The sequence below is a fragment of the Typopeltis vanoorti genome, chromosome 7 (genome assembly GCF_054136105.1).
Source record: "Typopeltis vanoorti isolate ZY-2024b chromosome 7, IOZ_Tvanoo_1.0, whole genome shotgun sequence".
In the NCBI taxonomy this organism is placed as follows: Eukaryota; Metazoa; Arthropoda; class Arachnida; order Uropygi; family Thelyphonidae; genus Typopeltis; species Typopeltis vanoorti.
In genome coordinates, this window is record NC_143555.1 from 94,969,896 (window position 1) to 94,992,065 (window position 22,170).

The 22,170-nt window shown below is 37.5% G+C and overlaps 1 protein-coding gene and 1 long non-coding RNA gene across 2 annotated transcripts in view; one reads left to right on the top strand and one right to left on the bottom strand.

The window, feature by feature from the left end:
* Positions 1-22,170, bottom strand: part of LOC150104878 (uncharacterized) — a 205,389-nt gene that overhangs the window by 161,176 nt on the left and 22,043 nt on the right. The window lies entirely within an intron of this gene.
* LOC150104879 (uncharacterized) overlaps positions 20,420-22,170 on the top strand; it is a 107,935-nt gene continuing 106,184 nt past the window's right edge. The window contains exon 1 of the mRNA XM_090395388.1: positions 20,420-21,501. Coding sequence (XP_090251514.1) covers positions 21,238-21,501 — 264 coding nt within the window. The 5' untranslated portion in view covers positions 20,420-21,237. The remainder of the gene's footprint in view (positions 21,502-22,170) is intronic.

The window sequence follows — 22,170 nt, forward strand, 5'->3', positions numbered from 1 at the left end:
TTTCTATCCTTTCATTAAAATAACCGTTTTCAGTTTTACTTTTAAGTAATTGCATATATATATATATATATATATATAAAAATGCGGTGTGCGTGTATATATACTGCTTGGAAAGAAGTTCATGAATACCTCATTTACAAGGTGCATCGTACCACGTAACGATGCAAAATAGAAGAATATGACACTCTCAAGTCAAGTCAGTGCAATTGCAACCGGGTGAAATTGCGGCGAGAAGAGAACTGACGGAGTTTGAAAGAGGCGTTGTGATAGGATGCGCTATGTTGCAGGTCTATCTGTTCGGCAAATTGTTGACAAATTGGACCATCTCAGGCCAACAATCGGTGACACTATCAAGAGAGAGAAGCGCAAAGAGTCAATTACAAGTGCTACCCGCAGTGGACAATCCACCACACTCACCGAACGTGATCGCAGGGTGCTATGAAGGATAATATGTAAAAAAACTGCCATTCGTCGGCCGACACGTTGAATGCAGAGTTCAGGACATCGACTGAAACACAAATCCGCAAAAAACAGTTAAGAATCGAGTCACGTGACACAGGTTTCCATGAGAATAACGCAAAACTGTTATGGAGCTACGAATCGCGCTACATCCTCTAGCGAACAGATGAATGAGTATTGGTGTGGCGGATGTTCGATGAACGTCTCTTACCAGAATACGTAACCCCGAACTATAAAATTCGGAGGTGGCGATGTGATGGTATCGTTCAGATTATACTGGTTTGGCGTCTGATCTCTGTTGGTGATGCCACGAACATTAGACTCCGAGAAGTAGGCTATTTTGAATATTCTGGACAATGTAATGCTTTCCATTTTGTGGCGTTTTTATGAAAATGACCATTGTCCCTTTCAGACAATGTAAAGTATCATAAGGCTGCTGATGCTGTAACTTCGTGGTTTGTGGAGTTGAACGTCACCACATTTGACTGGCCCCCCACAGAGCCCTGATCTCAACCATATTAAACAGGGCTCTGTGAGATGAACTGGAGTGTCGGCGAGTAAAGGGTCGTCCGCCCACAACAGCTCAGGACCTGATTACACGACTACAGGAAGAATGGTCCAAAATTCCCATTCATCGCTATCGCACGGTTGTGGAAAGTATGCCCGTTAGGATTGCTGCATTCATCACAGCCAAAGGAGGTCTTGCATCTTATTAAGGTGGGCGCCATAGCTGTTTGTTCCTTACACTATAGTGTCGGTTGATTTCTTTCCAAGCAGTGCACAGTGCATATGATGTACAGTATATAGTGCACCGGTCTATTGTTGTCCTTGCAGCGGTTCTCTTTGAACACACATACATACATATATATATACATACTATGATGCACTGTATGTATGTACATACATATACACACACTCTGTTTGATCAACGAACACCCCATCCATGTAACGAGTCGCGTGTTTGTAGCTGGCATAAACTGGAGGAATATGATGCTTCCGAAACAGTGAAACAGCCATTTCGCCCGAACAGTGTGTTCCGGCGAAATGGCTGCCAGTAGGGAACTGACAGTTTGAAAGAGGAGTTGTGATAAGATGCATGTTGCAGGCCAAATTGTTCGGCAAGTTGTTAACAAATTAGGCCATCCCCATGTCAACAATCAGTGATACCATACTGAGATGAAAGCATAGGAAGTCAACTGCAAGCTACGTGACATAGCACCCTACAGTCACGTTCAGTCAGTGAACGTGACTGTAGGGTGCTACGAAGGATAATATGTAAAAGCCACCATTCGCCGACCGACACGTTGTGAGCGGAATTCCAGTCATCGAATGGAACTTGAATCTACTACAAAAACATTCAAAAATAAACAAAACAACAGCTTTCCATGTTAGGACCGAAATATGCAAGCACCATATTACCCGAACCAACATATAGCGTCGTCTTCAGTGGTGCAAGGAGCGTTTACAGTGTTATGTGGAAGCTTGGAAAGTTGTGTTATGGAGTGGCGAATCACGCTACACCCTCTACCGAGGAGATGGAAGGGTTGGTGTGGAGGATTGCCACTGAACGTCTATTACAAGAGTGTGTAACCCCCCAACTATGAAATTCGGAGGTGGCGGTATGATGATATGGTCCTGTGTTTCCTAGTTTGGCCTTGGAGCTCTGTTTGTGGTGTCGCTGAACATTCTAAACAATGCAATGCTTCATACTTTGTGGCATTTCTACGGAACTAACCATTGTCTCTTTCAGCAAGACAATGCACCGTGTCATAAGGCTGCTGCTGTAATTGCGTAGTTTATGGACATGAACATCACCACACTTGACTGGCCTCTACAGAGTCCTGATCTCAATCCTACTGAACATCTGTGGGATGAAGTGGAGCATCCTGTGAGGTCAAGAGACGTTCGCCGCGACAGTCCAGGACCTCATTACATGCCTACAGGAAGAATCGCTATCGTACGCTTGTGGAAAGTATGAGCCGTAGAATTGCTGCAGTTATCGCAACAAAAGGAAGTCCTACATCTTATTAAGGTGGACATTATGGCTGTTTGTTCCTCACACCATGGTATCCGTTAATTTTTTTTACAAGCAGTGTATATGTGGCATGCTCAGAAACGCCCCTCATCACAAAGTGAACCGGTTGGTATGTGATTTCGAAATGATTCAAAATCAATGACAAACGAATTATTCGATATTTTTTTCGCTCCATAAAAATGATATGATACAAAAAGCATATCACAGAGCTGACATACTGCAAGGAGATACGGATGATCAATGGAGGCAACGTTTAATGTGTTGATGTTTGTGCTGGACCAGTAATCGATACTGCCATACAACACTGTCTACAGTGGAACGCAGCTGATCTGTCGCAAGGTTTCGCACGTGATGTATGATTTCGCCAGATATATACCATGATTTCGAGATAACCCCAAAGTCAAGAGTCACAGGGATTACGATGAACTGTAAATCAGTCTCGCTCCTTACGGCTCACGTGGTATGCAAAAGTCACTATCGTTTCTCGCCCACAGTGCCATATTTCCCCTATGTTATTTTTTGAACTTTCTATTGTCAAATCTCTTCCGCCATGATCCGGTTAGGTTTATGAATAGGGTACTTTAATTTGAAACATCCTGTATATAATGCCCCTTAATTACGTTAATAGTAATAAACGAATTGGATCGCCAGTGCCCTCTCTGGTTTTCATTACGTGTCATGGTGAATGATTTCCTATCTTTATATTTTCCCACCAGTCTCGGAGTGGAGTACCCAAGGCTCTGTTGCACTTTCACCACGAAGAAGAAAAGGTATGAAAACAGTTATGGCAATACATAATTTTTATTTATTATTATTATTATTATTTTATTTATTTATTTTTTTTTTTTTTTATCAGAAACATCTGCCATTTACCTGTTAGCACATAACAAATCAACTTGGCTTATCTTCATTTAATGTGCGTTTTCTCCACTAGTTGTTGTATGCATATTTCTGTTTATACAGTATGCCCCTGGTTAACGTTCCTCGTTAAAAGATGTTTCGCTATAGCATTCTAAAAAAGAACTTCCCTGAATTCAACTTGCAGCCTTCAAAGCCCTAACGCACATATTTCCCTGAATTCCCCGGCTTCACGCGATAATCTTGAATGTACCGACTCCCTTAGTAATTGCGCTTGGTATGAAATACACGCGGTTAGTTATTAAATAATACATACAGTAGTGTTTTGAATTGGTTAAAAAATAATTTCTTCTCTTTTGAGCCATAATGTCTAGAAAAAAATAGTGAAAGTGAAACATTAAAGATGTAAAGAAAAAGCATTTTTTCGGATATAAAACTGCTAGTGTTAAGGCAGTTAGAAGCTGTTTTTGACGTCATTTTCGAAGCCATACGGTCGCTACCGTACCTCATTGGGAATGAAGCTTTCTGCTAGAAGAAGTGGTTGGGTCGCAGATACCCATTCCACAGAGTTAATAGGACAACCACAAACATCCATGCCCCTGGCGGGATTCAAACCCACCGCCTTTTGGTTGGAGAGCGAATATGCTAACCACTCAGCCAATCAAGCCGGCAGTCGATATAGGTGCTTCCTTAAACTTAACGTCTACCAAAAGAAAATAATTATGAAAATACAGACAGAATAGGATCTACAACTTTGGGTGGATGATCAAACTCAACGTAACATGCCCTTAAATCAATTAATGATAATGGAAAAGGCAAGAAACATTTTCCACATATTCAAGTAGGAATAGAAAAACATCAAACATTTTCCGTTAGCACAGGCTGGTTTGATAGATTTTATAAAGCGTAGTGACCTACATTGTACATATCACTAGAGAAACAGAGATTAGATTGAAAGGCAGCTTTGTCTATAAGTTTATATACAAGAAGAAACAGAACAGAGTAATATGAATAAAAGTTCGATGCTATTCTATTCATATTTGTCTTTTTACCTTTCTCTATTTACGCAAGATAAAATGACGCCGCTTAACGCTGTTTCATTTAGCGCTCTAAATTCTAGGAACGTATCCTGAGCGTTAACCGGGGATTTTACTGTATTTGCTTATTCATACTTGAAGAAACGATTATGATTATCATAACGCTAAGCCTAAAAAGTTCGGTGCTATATAGCTTCTAAACAATCACATAACATATATATCATCGTGTAATCTTACCTCTGCTTGCCAGTTATATGCTATATTTTTTGGGTAAAAACTTTTTTGTGAGCCTTTGAAAACTGCCCATTCTAAAGAAGCGAAAAGTCGTTTCTCAAAAAATAAAACGTTTGACTTTTGCGATCTGTATCCTATCCTAATTTACGCTCACGCGTAGACCTACACTTTTTACCGTGTAGGCATTCGGAACGAAATCCTACGGAATAGGATGATGACTCCTTATTCCTGGAGGTATCCTATGACTGTAGCCTGTATGTTCACGGGGCAGGTTTGCGGGATGAAAAACCCCAGATAAACTGTGGGGAAAAAAAAACCTCCTGCCCACGCCCGGCTAATTTGGATATGGCTGAGGAAGATCCTTGAGCTCCTCACGTCGTCGACGGGAATCGAACCGAGGACGCTCCTTCCCCAGGATATGGTTGCGAACCGCGCATAGCCACTAGGCTAACCGTGCGGACGCGATCTGTATACTTCAAAATAATAATAAAAACAAGCGAACCATGAGGGTACGCTTTTTCTTTTTCCTATCCATCCAACCACTAGCATCCATCTAATAGCTAGCAAGTTGACATCTAAAAAAAAAAAAAAAAACGAAGAATCAGCCTACGACAAAGAGATACTGAAGATTAGACATTTTAATCAGGATCGCCAAGGCACTGGAAAAGAAGCAGAGGACGATAGGAAGAGAATAAACAAAATAAAAAAAAAGAAAGTAAAGTAAAAGAGGACATTTCGGAGCTCTCAACAACAAGAGACCCCGTTTTCAGATACAATTAAAACCTCAGAGTAAAACACAAACTACTCGTTGTGGCTCGATTTTCGCTCTATAAGGATTTTGCATTCTCAAATTCACCTTTCCTCTTTCACGTTTTTAAGAGAATAAATATGCACTATAAATAATTTTAGCCTAGACTGACTATAAATGAAGAGCAAGGCAAATGGGAGGCCTGAAGTGGACTTGAAGAGTTCCATATGTGGTCTTCTGCACATGGAAACAGGATTTCTGGAGTATTTAAAAATAAATAAAAATATAAAAATCATAAAATTAATTTCTAATTAATACGTTTAATTTAATTAAATTATAATTAAATTAAATTCAGTTAATTTAATTAATAAGTAATAAAAATTAATTGCTATAAATCTTTTGTTAAAAGCGTTTCATGGATGAGAGTCGCATAACGGAAAAAATTACAACCCTTCACTTCAACCGTCGGCCCCCTCGGCATCTGTGAAGTGATTCGGCACAGCAATGCGCAGTGACAGTTTTTTTTAAAAAATGCAAATATGTACGCAATATTTTGTGACATAAAATACACATCCTGATCGCCTCGTTTCTGTGGTCCGGTATTTCATAGTCATAGCAGAAAATTTTTTATCCGTCGTAAAATCGAGTAATCGCAAAGTTTATACATAAAATAACCTCGCAGTTTTAGGCTCCAGATACATGTGGTCCACTTTCAAAATACAAAGTAAACGGCAGGATTGCTTTCAATTAGAAGTCCCTTGGATGTTTGGGTGAATATGTAACTCGTATTTTACGGACAACATGTCTTTCAGGGTCAATATTCTTTTTCGGATATCCAGTATGTAAAACCAATAATGGAATCATGAATATAATCAAAAAGTCATAAAGCAATCATAAATAGAATTCATTAGTATTTTTTTTTTTTTATCTTGAATAAACATATACCGTGTTATAAAGCATCAGTTCAACTCGGGGATCATCTTGTGCTAACTTGAAACTAAGTTCAGCTCAAAAGTTATAAAACATTCAGTTCAGCTTAAACTTTAATTAGATGCAATATAAAGAGATTTTACAGAAATAGAACGAATTCACAAATAAGGTTGGAAATGAGATTTTATCAAATTTCCGAGTCATAATTAACAGGATATTTAACTTGCAGGAAAATTACACTTTTCTTAATTGATAAGACTTATTAATGTTTATACCCGATTCTAACGTTGTAGCTGACGAAACTTTTTCTTAATGTGGAAGTGGCAATAGGAATGAATGTAAATACAGTAAAACAAAACGCTGAATGAATAAGGAAATTTAATATTTATATGTAAGGACTTATTTCAAAATTATGCTTTTACTAATGAAAATCTTCTGAAATAATAAATATATATAATGGCAACGGATTACTCAGCTATCTGACATAACAGAAGAACTTGCTAAAACCGAGAGAGAAAATTATTTCCCTATACATATATCACTATTGCACCTCCGTGGAGTCCGTAGACTCATCGCAGGAGGTACAATACATAAACATTAATTTTCAAAGTCGTGTACAATACAGGTAACCCTCGTATAAGTACCGCGTTATACGAGGGTTACCTGTATAACGCGGTTTCGATATAACGCGGTCTAGATTGTAGTAACCCTTGTTGAACGCGGTACTTATACAACACGGTCTACAAATTGTAGTAACCCTTTATCATTTCATATGTTTTTCACCGCGCGACTTAAAAATCAAATTTTACGTTCGTTAAATTTGTGTCTCCCTGTATAATAAGTAACGAATGTAATGTAATGTAATTATAAGTAACGAATTTATATTAGGGGAAATACCCTTTAACACGCATGTGTAAAAAATTATTTTTATAGTAATGGCCACAAACTGCAACGAAAGGGAAAAACCAACGTTGAAAACAAAATTAATTTCTCTCGAAGAAAAATATTCAAAATCTTGGATCGGTTGAAAAATGGAGAAAAACCAGGAGTTTTTGCAGGGACTTTGAATTTAAATGAATCAACAATTCGAACAATCAAACAAAATGAACATAAAATCCGAGAAAGTGTTTATTGCTGGGTCGTATACGATATTCTAATGGAAAAATGGAGAAATATCTAATGATTTCGATAGAAGATTGCGCCTCAAAAGAAAATTCCTATGAATGGAAATCTTATTAAACAAAAAACTCTCAAAGTTTATAAACATTTATAGTGCAGAGCAGGTGTTCAATGCGGATGAATCCGGGTTATATTGGAAAAAAGTGCAAAAACGCATCTATATTTCGAAAAATGAAAGATTACCTCCTGGATTCAAAGTTTCCAAAGATAGAATGACTCTGCTGTTTTGTAGTAATGCATCAGGTGATTACATGACAAAACCAGTGTTTATTAACCAATCCTCAAATCCTCGTGCTATGAAAGATTAAAATATGCACTATTTTATTTTGCCTAAAACATTTATGCATTATGTGCAATGAAGTTTAAGTACAATTTGTAATTTTTATACTTTTATACTATGCATTTGTTTCATAGTTTTTGTTTTCTTAGCTTACATGAATTACCTGAATTAAATAAAAATATTTTTTGTTGGATATGTTATTGTTTATATAATTAAAAAAAAAAAAACGATTTCGGAACATAACCTACTTTTTCTATGTGATCTGAGACTCGCATAACGCGATTTATATAACACGGCATTTCTGCGGAACCTAACATCCGCGTTATACGAGGGTTACCTGTACTTGTATTTTTTCTTGAAATCGTTCAGCGACAAAGCATAACAACGGACTCTGCCAATCTATTCTCTCATTCACCACTCTCCAAGCAGAAAATATAGACCTCACGCCCTTGCTTACCACACTCTTACTCAATATATAGGCACATTTGTTTAAATAATAAAAAAAAAAACACTTTTTCATGATGTATTTTCAGACTATTTTTGTTACTTAATATCAAATTAAAAAGAAAAGGACGGCATCTGTTTCGTAAAATCTGCAAGCATAAATGCGTCGCCTCCTAGACCGTTTTATAGCCTTCGAAAAGTCATGGGTAAAAAAACTGCCCGTCATAACAATGCAATTTAATGAATCCCCATTGTTAATTTGACAATACATATTGAATAAATTAAATTCATTAAGTTAACAAAAAATTTAAGTTCTATCATTATAATTCTATTTAAGTTTTAAATGGTGTGTCCACTATATTTCGATATGAAAATAAAATATTCTAGCATATGAAATTAATTAATTAAAAAAAAAAAAAAAAAAAGAGGAGAATGCAATATAATCTATTACCAAAGTAATTATAATTATAGTCTGAAATTATAAATAGGTTAAGGCTGAAATTTAACTTGCATGAATTAAAAACATATATTGCAGAAAGCACAATATACCAAATCGAATTCATCTATAACCACATCAACTTTCTCAAATATAGCAGGCGAAAATACCACAAAAATAACACACCAAATAGTAACCAAGAGAAAAAAAAGGTGGCGCAAGTAGTCATTCGAATAATCAGACGAATATTAAAAATAAAAAACTCACAGGATATACATTGAGAAGTTGAAATAAGTTAAGACGATTGATTGAGAAAAAAAATGAAAGTTATGTTTATAAATATGAAAGAAAGGAAAAATGCATATATATTTTAATTTTCGATACTTGTTTTTTATACAAAAAAAGTGTCGCCAAGTAACAAATTCTTACTTCGTGTCGAAAATTCTTATTAAAAATGGTTTCCAATTACGCAAAGTAAATATCTGTGGAACATAATGAACAAATATAAGCTTTCAAAATGTTATATATATAAACATATTGGCAATAAGGAAATCATAGGATTATACCATTTAAAATATTTAAAATTTCTTTTGCGGTCAGTAACTCGGCTATAAATTTACTGGTCATTCTGTGTTTCTGGAACGCCTCTAAATCATTCCATTCTAAATCAACCTACAGAAACCTAAGGTTGTACCAGAAGAATGAAAACCAGGAAGGTGCCAGTAGTTTTTTTTTTTTAGTGTTCCCGTAATGATTCTTCACTTAACTTTTAAATCCTTTTTTATGGTATTGTTTGCTCTCCATCGTTTATCTCTCTCCTTCCCTTTTCTTCATCTTCACTGTATCATGTCAAGTATGTGTAGCAGTACAATATAACCCAGCATTTGGTGACCGGTTTGATAAATTTCGCCTCCAACCATCTCCAAGTCTGTAGCGCACTGTTAACTCATACATAAATCAAGACATTGTTTCGCTTCTTCTTTGCATCCTTAACTGCATGCAAGTTGTTCATTCCATCCCTTGATTCATGGGTATGATAAACGACTTTGTTAACTGACAGAATAGGGTTCTCGAGAGTAATTTATGCTGTATGCTATTGATTTCAAAGGTTATAAAAATGACTGTCTAAATGTCGATCCATCGTTTTAACATTACCATACTTGCCTTCGTTACTAAGATAAAGAACGAGACTCGTATTAGAATCAAACTGGAAAAAAAAAAAAAGATTTATCTTTTTTCGTCATTGAACTGAATTTCATTTTCGCAATGGCTGGAAATTTTATTTATCTTTGATGTGCGTGTGGATTAATAAGTCAACTAATTATAATACGTAATGGCTGGCAGTAATCAGACTCAATTTGCAATACAAAAATTTTTCTTTTTGTATTGCAATTTTCCTTTCCAAGGAAAGGAAAATACAAGAAATGCGCTTCCGATAGTAAAAAATAGAACTACAAGACAATAAGAGCTTCAGAATTTCTGCTTAAAATGATTTACATAAATTCTTAAGTAAAAGAATTTACCTAAGCGGCAGCATGAAGAGCTTCCCATATATCACTTTAAGTCGATCCTGGATACAGCCCTTTTCTTCCTCAATACAGAATCAGTTTTTAATAACAGTTTATGCCAAAGTTGTTCGAATCCTGTCCGCATTCTTGTCTGATTTTCCTTTCACACAGCAACTGGAAACTCAATTTCGGCAAGCCAAAATAACACTGCACTTTGTGCGTGTATGAAGGAAAACTGGGTGTTAGTTTATGGTTGCATAGCAGTGGTAATATCTTTCTGCATACACAATATATATATATATATATATATAGTGTGTGAATCCCCAATTGCGAAAGGCTCTTCAGTCCACATTTATATTAGTATTAATAGCAAAGGGTTAGATAATCTGCAAGTCATGCTATAGAAAATCACACATAGCTACTTCATGCCTTCAATTAGCAGGATAATGGTCTCGTACCAGACAATGAAATTCAATCTATAGGTATGTACGTAATCACATGGTAGGAGTGAGCATAAGCAGTAAAACAAAAAAATTAATTAATGGTGCCTCTGTTGTCAAGTGAATTATGAGAAGTTTAGCCTTAAAAAGTCACGCATAAGTTAAAAGCAATTTTAACGTTTATGGCTTTCTTCTGATTCTTTAACTTGACTCTCTTAGATTTACTGACTTATTTGTTTTAAATATTGTGCATATGTCAGGATAATATTACGGGCAAAAGAAATAGCTATCGAATATCATCTGCTGTCAGCGACCAACTTATCAAAAACGTGACTAGGTTTAACAGTTCCTGATAATGAGAAAGCGAAACGAAAAAGATTAGGACCAAATGAATCACCAGATTATAAAACCGGTCTAGCTTGTTGTTTCTGCCGATGCATTTTTCACTTATGTGTGTTTTAACAATGTTTTACAAATGAAATCGAGAGCAAAGTTTTATGTAGTGTAATCGAAAGTGATATTTGGTTTCAAAGAAATACCTCCTCCCCCCCAAAAAAATATTCTTTTTTCGATTTAGGAGTGGAGATATGGACGATCTAGATCATAGGTTCCCAAAGTGGGCGGTACCCCCCCCCCCCCCAGTGGGCGCTGAAGCCTTCTAGGAGGGGCTATAGTGGAATCAGAAGCATTTCGGGGCGTTCAGGAGGTCTAGGGGTCGGTGACTCTTTATAGAAGAAATTAATAATATATATTTAAAAATTAATTATTTTCGTGATTTTGCGATTAGATAATCATTTAAAATTTAAATATTGAATTTTAATTCATCTTATGCCCGTCTTACTCGATCAATTTTTTTATCAATTTTCTATGTCAATGAGAAAATTGAACGTGCCATACAGGATATTTTAACTTCTATTTTTTATATACTTAAAAAATTTATTCATTTTTTGCTATTGTAAATGATCATGCCATACAGGCTTTAGTCTATCCACGCAGCAGACGAGTCTTAACTAGTAGTATGTCGGTCAACTATTACGTAGGTAATTCACTCAAATTCAGCATCGTTTTGACAGGAATATGGGTGCTTGCAGTGACTTGTTCAAAGCACGAGTACGATGGTATCGCAAACAAGTCAATGCATACAAGTCGATTCGGGCTAGATTTCAAATCTATAAATACCAGTGGTTTAGGAATAAGTTTCATTATTTTTTGTGTGCTTTGCCAACAATCATCAATCGAAAGTGTGATAGATAAGTGGAGTCATACAAAGTGTAAATTAAATCTTTTATTTTGTGAATATTTTTGCAAATTTTATTACTTCATTATGTCTGAATATAAGAAGAAATGTCGACACTACAGTATTGAGTATTTGAAATATGGTTTTATTCAGTCTCAAATATTTGAAATATGGTTTTATTCAAACTGTTATAATAGGGGGCGTTACAAAATTTATGTCTTGCAAAGTGGGCGGTGGCCCGAAAAAGTTTGGCAACCTATGATCTAGATAAATATGGGGAAAAAAAAACTAAATTACAGTCTAAGCCAATTCAGAAAAGAAAAGAAAAGAAAAAAAAAAATGGAGGCTTCGGGAATGAACCCTCCAAATCATCAGTCTGCTGTCATCTTTTACATATTATGTCCGGAATAGTGTGACCTCTACGGTAGATTTTTCTGAGTTACGAAATTAAAAACCAAACTTTCCGGAATATAAAATCCTGTTTCCTTGTGCCTAAGATTGGCTAACTCAGGAACCAGCTGAAAAAAAAACCCAGAAGGGTTATTCTAGTGAAATTGAACGTATAATGGAGTCTTTCTTGGAGGTTAACGATATAAACGTAAACGCGTTACAGAACCCGAAAACGATATATTTAGATGGTAAATAGGTAAAAAAAAAAATTATTTTGTCATAATAACATCTCACCACCTAATAGTCAACAACATCGCCATATTCTGTTTTTGTTTTTCTCCCAAAAATATCTCCAGTACCGTTCTTTCTGATAAATGATGCGGTAAAAACCCATTGGGAATTCAGAGATACCTACATAAATATTTCATTCGTAAATGGCAAAAGCACCATCATTTTCCCGAATGAAAATCGACATCTGCGCAATATCTATGATATCATTACATTTAATCCCTGAGAGTAAATAGCAATCAAATAATTTCATTTAACTTAAGTTGTTCAAATAAATTTGCACCCGGTTTTTCTGTATGACTTATACAAGTTTGGACAGATAGGCTGAACGTCTTGAAATTGTTTTCTTCTTACGGATATGCCTTTCAGCCAAAGCTAATAAACAGTGCTTCACAAATTCTGAATCAATAAAAAGAGTTCTGATTTTTTGCAGTTATTTCTGCAACTTAGTCTAGGCACACACTCCTGATTCATTACAAATGTATCACTTTTAAAGATGTAATTTTAATATACGAGATGCTTTCAAAGTACTGATTTATTTATTCCATCATCGCCAGTCGAGGAATTTAAAAGCCCTTCCTTCATAGAGCCAGTTATTTAAACATTAAAATAAAAGTTATTATTAATTTAATAATACACAAGTTAAAAGAAAATCAACATTTGGCACTGAAGGCAGTTCGCTTATGTTGGCACAGCAGACACTGTTCAATAACGATGCTAGATCTCAGGGAAATTAATCCCTTGACACAAAATGACACTAAATTATTTCTTCTTAGCATTACTATGTTAAGTAGTTCATGGAATTTCGTAGATTTGTTCAGAACAAAGTGATCATTTCTACAGCAGATCAAAAATTCTTTTGTATACTTCCATGCTTCTCATATATACGATCCTGTCCCTTTGGTGATAAATGATTTTCGTCGCTTAGGGGACCTGTGTCCTTCTTATTGGAGATATGAAGCTTGAAAAAGTTCCAGGTTAGTCTGTAGAACAGGATTCCGGGGCTATCTAACCTTAGCGTAACTAGGGCACTGAAGTGCTTACAATCTTTGGTGAGCGGAAATGTCACAAATTAAAAAAATCACTCCTTCATTTATTCAAATCAACATTATTCAAGGAGCTTTTTTTTTTTAAACGTATTATTAACATTACTCGAAGCCTCAGAGAAGTCCAAAAACTCATCGCAGGAGGCTGCTCCACAATATACAGTCCACTTCATCAAATGTATTTCTGCCTGTTAGTTATGTATTCTCTGGCTAATTTGCCTTTTGTGAGAAGAAGAAGAAGAATCGGAAATTCCGGAATCGAAACCTTGTCTCCATATAACTCACCTTGACATTTGAAAAAATCCTCGTGTTATGATTAGAATCGAAACGAGGTTTTTTCCAACCAAGTGGTTTTTCTTCCAATGAAGGATGCAAGTTAAAAAAATTAGTAAAGATATGGGTTTAAAGTTATCGTCGATCAACTTTCGTGAATGTACTTTTTTTCAGTCTATTCGGTTCAACATTTTTCAACCTATTAAAATATTCATATTAATAAAACCAACTGAAAATCAATCGAATAAGTGAAGTAGGGAAAAAACGGTATTAAATCTGTTAAAAATATTAAAATCACATATAAAAAATATTTGCAGATTTTATATTTTAACAAATGATCGAAGACGAAATCTCATTTTAAGCGTATTAGTTAAAAATTTCACAGGCTGAATAAACTGGATTCAAGAATCACACGAGAGCTCCAAGCTGCCGAAGGCTGGATTAAACTATAAAAATGATGGGGAGAAAAATCAAGAGTGTTTTCGCAAATAGTAACACGGAAGAAGGAAGGAAAATCCGGAAGGAAATGCTCCTACACATCACTAGTTACTATTTGTAGAAACTCTTCCCACCCACCCCCTCATTTGACAGTTTAATCGTTCATTTCTATAATGCGGTTGTTAATATTTCTTATAAAGGTGTTTTGTGTGAATATAACGTTATCAAATAAAAGTAAAGCAAATTTAAACACGTACCATCATACACTTCAAAGTTTTTTGTTTTTTTTAATCGTTTCATTCTCATATAATAAAATAAGTAATACCGTCGGCTTGGTTACCAGAGTGGGTAGCTTACTGGCTCTCCCAGATGAAATAACAACTCTGAGAAGTACCTTTCTACACTGGTTTCCATAAATTAAGAAACAAAGGGTAAAATCGCGATAACTCAGGGAGGAGGAAAGTGATGCTATCAGCGGAATATGCAAATGAACCACGGCATAAAAGCGGGCTTTTTTGCGTGCTTTTCCATTTCGTGTCTGGAGTGACAAGAAGGCATTTCGTAATAGCAAAATTCTATGTCTTCAAGACATCGTTTAACAAATAAATTCAGGTGGAGAACCATCATAAGACTAGAGGCCAGCCAAAGTTAGGCTAAGATAGCCAGATGGATGCATGTAAGTCGTTCCGTGGCTCACAGACTGGAACCAATTCGACGGTCACAAACAACATCCCGGAAATACGGTGAAGGAAGACCAATGGCTACAACTGCAGTGGATGACCGATATCTCAGATTATTTGCTTCCCGAATCAGATAAGATCTGATCTCGCGTCGACTGCAGATACCACTGTGCGCAGAAGGCTACACGGTGGGCTGTATGTTAGGCGATTGGTAATCTGCGTGTCCCTATCCCTCACTTCACAAGGAGAGCACGTTTCAAATGGATCAGGCTCCCCATCAACTGGACCAGAGACCAATGGAAGATCGGTATTGTTTACAGACGAGTTCCAATTTCCTCTACATACCAGGCGCACGTGATCTAGAGCAGGAACACGTTATCATCCTTCTAATATCCGTGCAAGAGATCCTTATACTGTAGTTTATCAACAAAAATCCATCAGAAAATTACTAAATAACTTGGACATCAAAGTCTTCTGGTCCTGATGATATCTCTCCAACTGTTCTCAAACACTGCACTCCAGAGCTGATACCAGTCCTGTATCGTCTCTATACTTATCCCAATCTACAGAAGCAATTACACACACACACACATATATATATACACCGAAGAGCCAAAACATTATGACTACCTGTCTAAGATGTTGGTCCTCCACGTGCCACCAAAACAGCTCATATCCGGCGAGGCATCGACGCTATAAGATTTCTAAAGGTTTCTTGTGGTATCTGATACCAACAGGTAATCAACAAATCCTTTTACTCTTGTAAGTTAGGTGGTTGAGCCACCGCAGAGCGGATGTGTTGTTCGAACACAAACCACAGATGCTCGATTGGACTGATGTCTGTGGAATTTGGAGACCAGAGCAATACCTGGAAGTCTTCCTCATGTTTCGCCCATAATCCAGGCAGTGTGGCATGGCGCATTATCCTGCTGAAAGAAGGCACAACCAGAGGAGGGGGGGGGGATATCGTTGCCATGAAAGGATGCACCTGATCTGCAATGATGTTTAGGTAAGTGGTAGACGCCATAGTTTCCTGCACATGAATGACTGGACTCAGGATTTCCCAAACATAACAGGAAACGAGATTCATCGGACCAGACGACCTTCTTCCACTCAAGCAAAGTGCAGCTTTGATGCTCGCGTGCCTATTCGAAGCGCTTTCGACGGTGAATCTCGTAGTGGCCTGCGGCTATGTAACCCCATTTTCAGCAGGGTTAGATGCGTGTGTGTGTGTTGCGACACATTACACCTGTCACCAGAATTCAAATTACCGACTTAGTTGCGCCACAGTAACCCTTCTGTTGGCTAGTACCATCCGGGATAGCCTACGCTCACCTCGAGCATCGATGAGCCGTGGTCGATACATACCTTGCAGGCGATTCGTGGTTTTACTCTCCTGAAACCACTTTTTGAAGGTACTCACCACGGCTGACCGTGAGCACAATCTTACTGTCTTGAAAATGCTCTGACCAAGTCGTCTGGCCATCACCATTTGGCGCTTTGTCAAACTCGCTTAAGTCCGCAGCCTTTCCCATCTCAAGAACAACACCGATTAACAGAGCTCAGTATCAGTTGTTATTTATACCGTTTCAGATGGGAAAGGCAGCGGATTCAGCGAGTTTGACAAAGGGCGGCAATTTGCCTGCAGTTGCTTCGATTTGAATGAAAACGCGCTGGTTATAAAGTTTTGACTCTTCGGTGTATATATATTTTATTTATTTATTATTATTATTATTATTATACACGAGAGATCGAAGAACTTATAAGCGCATCAGTGCCATGTCTAGGGTGCAGGTAAGGAGTCAGAAGCTTGTTTTTTTTTTGTTTGAAAAGTTGCAGGACACTACAACTTGTAGCTGTTTGGAAATATTTCTTCGGTAGGCTGTTCCAGAGGACTGAAGTAGATAGAATAAAAGAGATAGAAGAAAAGTAGGATCGGTGTATTTGCAGTTGCACAGTAAAGGGGCGCTGGTTAACAGGTGTAACGGAAAGTGGAGGAATTATGGTTGCCAGTTCACTGGAGCGGTGACCATTCAAGTATCTGTAGAATAGACACAGAGCTGAAACACTACGTCTATAAGATACAGGTTGAAGCGAATTTGTACGAGAGGGATCGTTTATGAGCCGACACATCCAGCCTATCCCAAAAAAGGGGAGATAAAAATCTGCCGTCAAACCACCGACCAATCATCCGAGTCCTCTCCAAAATAATGGAAAAATTATCAATAGCCAACTTCTCCATTACCTAGAGATCCACCAATATGGATTCGCCATTCAAGATGCACAGTTGACCTCCTAGCTTACATCACCCACCATTGGACTCTTGCTATAGAAAGGTTCGAAGAAACTTATGCTGCTGATCACGACATTTCCAGAGCTGTCTGGCATCAAGGACTGCTAAATAAATTGCGACCTTTTAGCTACCCGCCACTCAGTGTAACCGGGTTGCAAGCTTTCTCTCTCTCTTTTCAAGCTTCGCCACCAGTGCAAGAGTACCTGAGGCCTGTCTTATCACTTACTCTCTTCTGTACATAAATGACTCACTCTCGATTACCACTAATCCTATTTATAGCTTTGCAGATAATCGTACTCTCCATTCATCCTACTCATTTGACAAACCATGCAGAGTATAGACATTCCAGGCATCAAGATCATCTGTAACCAGTTAATGGGGTGAGGACATCTGATCACCTTCAGAGCCACCAAAACACAGTCTTGCCTCTTCACTCGCAAAAGAGAGATCTCAGCTCACCTATCCTTAACCTCAGTAATACACAAATCACCAGACATGATCCAATCTTTCTGCCTGGACTTACACTTATTTCCAGTATCTCCTGGCATATATACATAATAATACTAATGCAAAATGCATATTTTGTTAAAGATGCTATTTTGCACCCAATCGGCTCTTAACATTATAAAAATCCCAAATCCGTATATCCTTATAATACTGCTCAAGTGTTTGGGGTGGTGCACCTAAAATTTCTCCAAAAATTCTTGACGAAGGAAGAGCTGAGAAATGATTCTTTCTCTCTCTCTCACAGATTCACTCCAATCTGTATCTCACAGACACAATGTTTTGGCTCTGTGTCTATTCTACAGGTACCTCAATGGTTATTGCTCCACTTTCTGTTGCGCCAGTTAATACAAAAGCAGCAGCTGCCCAGCACCCATTCACTGTGCAACTGCAAACCCATCGAATTTGCTTCTCATCTTCCTCTTTTATTCCATCTCCCTCTGTCCTCTAGAACAGTCTTCTGCAAGAAGTATTCCGAAACAACTACAACCTATAATTGTTAGTTGTTTAAATATAACTGTTCAAAAAAGAAAGAAAGAAAAAGAAAAAAATGTTAATAACTTCTATCTCATCCTCACATGTACTCCACACATGGCACTATTGTGCTTATAGGTCCCTCACAACTTCGCGTATATGAGATTAAAAAAACTTACGGTGAAGGTAGTGTTGTGATGGTTTGGGGAGTTATCTCGTTGAGTGAACACACCGACTTATATGCATTTCTTAGCGGAATCATGAATCCTATATTTATCCTATGCCCGCCCTCATCGAGCGAAACTTGAGGACCAGTATCTTCAAGAGTAGACTATCGCACGTATGGACTGGATAGCCAGGTCTCCTGACTTTCATCCTATTGAGCATGTCCGGAATGCTCTAGGTAGACATGTTGCTACACCCCTTCCTAGCCCCCTCCAAAATTTGAGAGACTTAGGAGAGCTTTGCAAGAGTGATGGTTATTATTACCAACTGAGCTTCTGGACGCCATTATAAACATTATGAGACACCGCTGTGAGAGCTGTATTCTGGGGGGGGGGGCGGCCACATCATGATTTTTCTCTTTGTTCCTTCATTTATGGAAACCAGTGTATATGTGATGCTTGTTATGTTGATTCAAGGTCAACAGATATTTGAATGTTTTAGTTGAGTGATGGAGAACGTTGTTGAGCTCTGGGTCGGATTTCGAGTGAAAAGCAATCGAGAATGAAGTTGTCCTTATAAAACATTGAAAGAAAGGGAAGTGTGTTCGAAGTAAAATTATTCATAAATGCAGAAAAGCAAATATACTCTATTCAGAAATTCATTAAAAAGTATCCACATCAAATATCAATATTAAATTTTTAGTCTCGAGATCACGGAAGTCTGCTATAATGGATTCAGGAATACCAGATTACAATCATCAGTCCCACTATTAGTTATTTTACTGTTATATCATTGAAGTTGTCCAAGGGAAAAGAAATCATAAAATCGTCCTCCATAATCAACATTTTTATTCGTATTCAATATTAGTTTTATGATCCAAGTTGCAAGACGAATTTTTATTATTTTTTTTTTATATATAAAATAAGTTGTTCAACAAGCAGAGAATATTCATATTCGAGACGATGTCGAAAACGAGTACTCAGATGCATATTCTGAGAAGGGCTGATCTGAATAGTACCTTTTAAATCTCATTGTAGCATATTTAGTAAATTAAATAAAAGAAACAATAGTCAATAAAGATCTTCCAAATTCAGTGATTATTTATCAAAAGGGGAACAAATGAGCTTTAGGGACAACTCTGTGGGAATGAGGAAAGTTTCACAAAAAGATTTATGACATAGGCAATTTTTAAAAAAATATATCTCTCTCTTTGTCCAAGATATCGTATCCTCGCTGATGACCACTTTGTAAGAAATATTTCACAATAAAAAAAAATGCTAGCATTAAATACACGCAAAATAAAAAAAAAAGTTTGTTAACCTGAGTACAAAACAGTCGACATATCTCTGCAAGTATTGCATTTAAAATTAATAACTCATCGTTAGATGCCAGATTTTTTTAGATATATAGAGAAGGAAGTATAAAAGTTGAACATGATGTGTCAGAACTTAGAGAATTACTGGATGCGGTATGATGGGCTGACGTCAAAAAAAAAAAGAAAGTAAAATTGAATGGTGGTGATTTTTAATGGGCAAACCTGTAAAGAATCAATAAAAGCTGTTGGTAAGGATATACTCTATAGGGAATCCACGCTCACCCTACTATTAAATTTAAATGCCATCTTTCAAGGTAGATTAACTTCCCGAAGACTGGAAAAAACTGTAGATTTACAATATGTGGGCACAGGACGTACGCCATTACGTAAAGTCGTTAGTTTTCCAAGTGGGCTTCCTTTTTAACGACGCTATGTAAAGCGCACGTGCTCCGGCAGGACGGGTGGATCGGCCGTCAAGCGACTCATTCTCGAAATCCCGAGTGTCGGTATGAACGCAGGTTTCCGGTACGTGAGGTGGGTACTAGTCACATCCCCCGACTGCTCACAGCAATGTGGGGTTACCTTCCTCCCGGATGTAGGACAAACCACTGAAGCGTGAGAAGTTTTGCGGTTGACATAGCGCCACCTGGTGGCAAAACAATCATATCTGTGCTTCGCGAACTGGTAGCATCGCTATGTGACCAGTGGTAGTGTCGATGTAAGCGGCGTGTATGGCATTAGTGTTCGCCACCGATGGGTTTATTTGGAAGCGTCAATAAATGTGCATAGTGTTCTATCAAGAATATGCTACTCATGCCATCGTACATCAGATAAAATACTCTTATTAGTGTACTTTTCAGATTTTGTTCGTGTTCCGTCCGAAGCGCCCAAGGAGGCCTTTGTAGGCCTAATAATGTGTCCCCATATCTCGGGTGGTGTGGGACGTTAGCCAACCAGCCAGCTGCTTTCGCGCAAACGACGATCTAGCCTCGCGCATGCACGATTGTCGTCAGCGGCTCACCAGGCGCCGTTTTGTCGTTATGCTAACCTGTCGACTTTACTTGGGATCGACTGCCAGACGCTGGAAGTTTATGAAATTCGGCGGCACCGATGGCACGTTGCAGTCGCGGTGAGCGTGGGATTGCCAGTCTGGCAGTTGGCTGCGAAGGGCGCGGAAGGGGTTAACTAGTGAGAACGCAATTTTTACGCGCCGATCTGAAGTGATACTACAGATCTGTTTTGCAATGTCCACAGGAATATTATTAGACGTTAACTTTAGTTGTGGACTTTTCAGTTGTCGACTTTTGCCAACATTTAACGAAAAGTGATATTGTTTTGTGTACTCTGGATTGTTGTAATACTGTTTAAAAGATATGAAGCGACTATTAAGTGGAAGTGATAGGCCAAGAGGCACTTAGTTCGTACTCGCTGTTGTAATTTTTATCTCTGTGTGTTGTTGACTAAGTGGACGAAGCCTTTGTCTCCCAGCTGCAACACGCCGTTGTCGCTATACGTAGGTAGCGCTGTGGGGCCATTGAACGAAGGCATGGGGGATATCCTGCCCCCCAAAAGGCAGACAGTTGTGGACCGTTTACGTCGTAGAATCGAGCTCTATCGTCGTCATCAGAATTCATGTCTTCCCAAATACGATCAGACGTCGAATGGACTTTATGATAACCACCGGCAGGAGACATTATTATTAAAACAGCGTTTTTTGGAAGCGAAAACTAAAAAGTCTAGAAGAAGTGACCAGAGACACGCAAAGGATAATAGTTTGAGCTTACAGGATATCCAGAGGAACTCGCTTGTGGTAAGTTTATTGATCATTATTAGTCTAATCTACACACACAAAAAAAAAAGAAAAAAAAGTTGGAACCCGTTTATATATATATATATATCAATAAAAACTTACTTCAAAGTTATTATTATTACGTGACACCTCCAATGAGTCGAGGGACCCATCACGGGAGGACATCCACCTAATAAAACAATTATGGATTCACATTGAATCTTTTTATCATGAATACTTTAACCATCATTGTGCTATCGCATCGTGCGTATTCATAATTCTGGAATTAAAACTATTAATTCTTTTGCATTTAATATATCATTGAATTCAGACCTCGTCAAGGATGCACATAATGAGTTAATCGTGTTATGAGTCACTTTTTCCCGCACTGATGTATTCCTATATATGCACTGATATACATAAATATTCAGTATTGATATTTATGATAATATGCAAATTATGTTGATTGTCCTCATGAATCCAATCACGAAACTCAATGAACTGCTTTAAATGAATAGCAGTATACATGAGCTTGCTAAAGGAAATGAGACATTACAAACTGTGACGTAAGTCGTACATCCGCCATCTGTGTTTATTCGAAAGGAAATGAATCTTGATATTTATTTACGAGTTATTTATTATACGAGTTCATGTTAAGTAAATGTTATGCGAATTTTCCGGGGGGTGGGG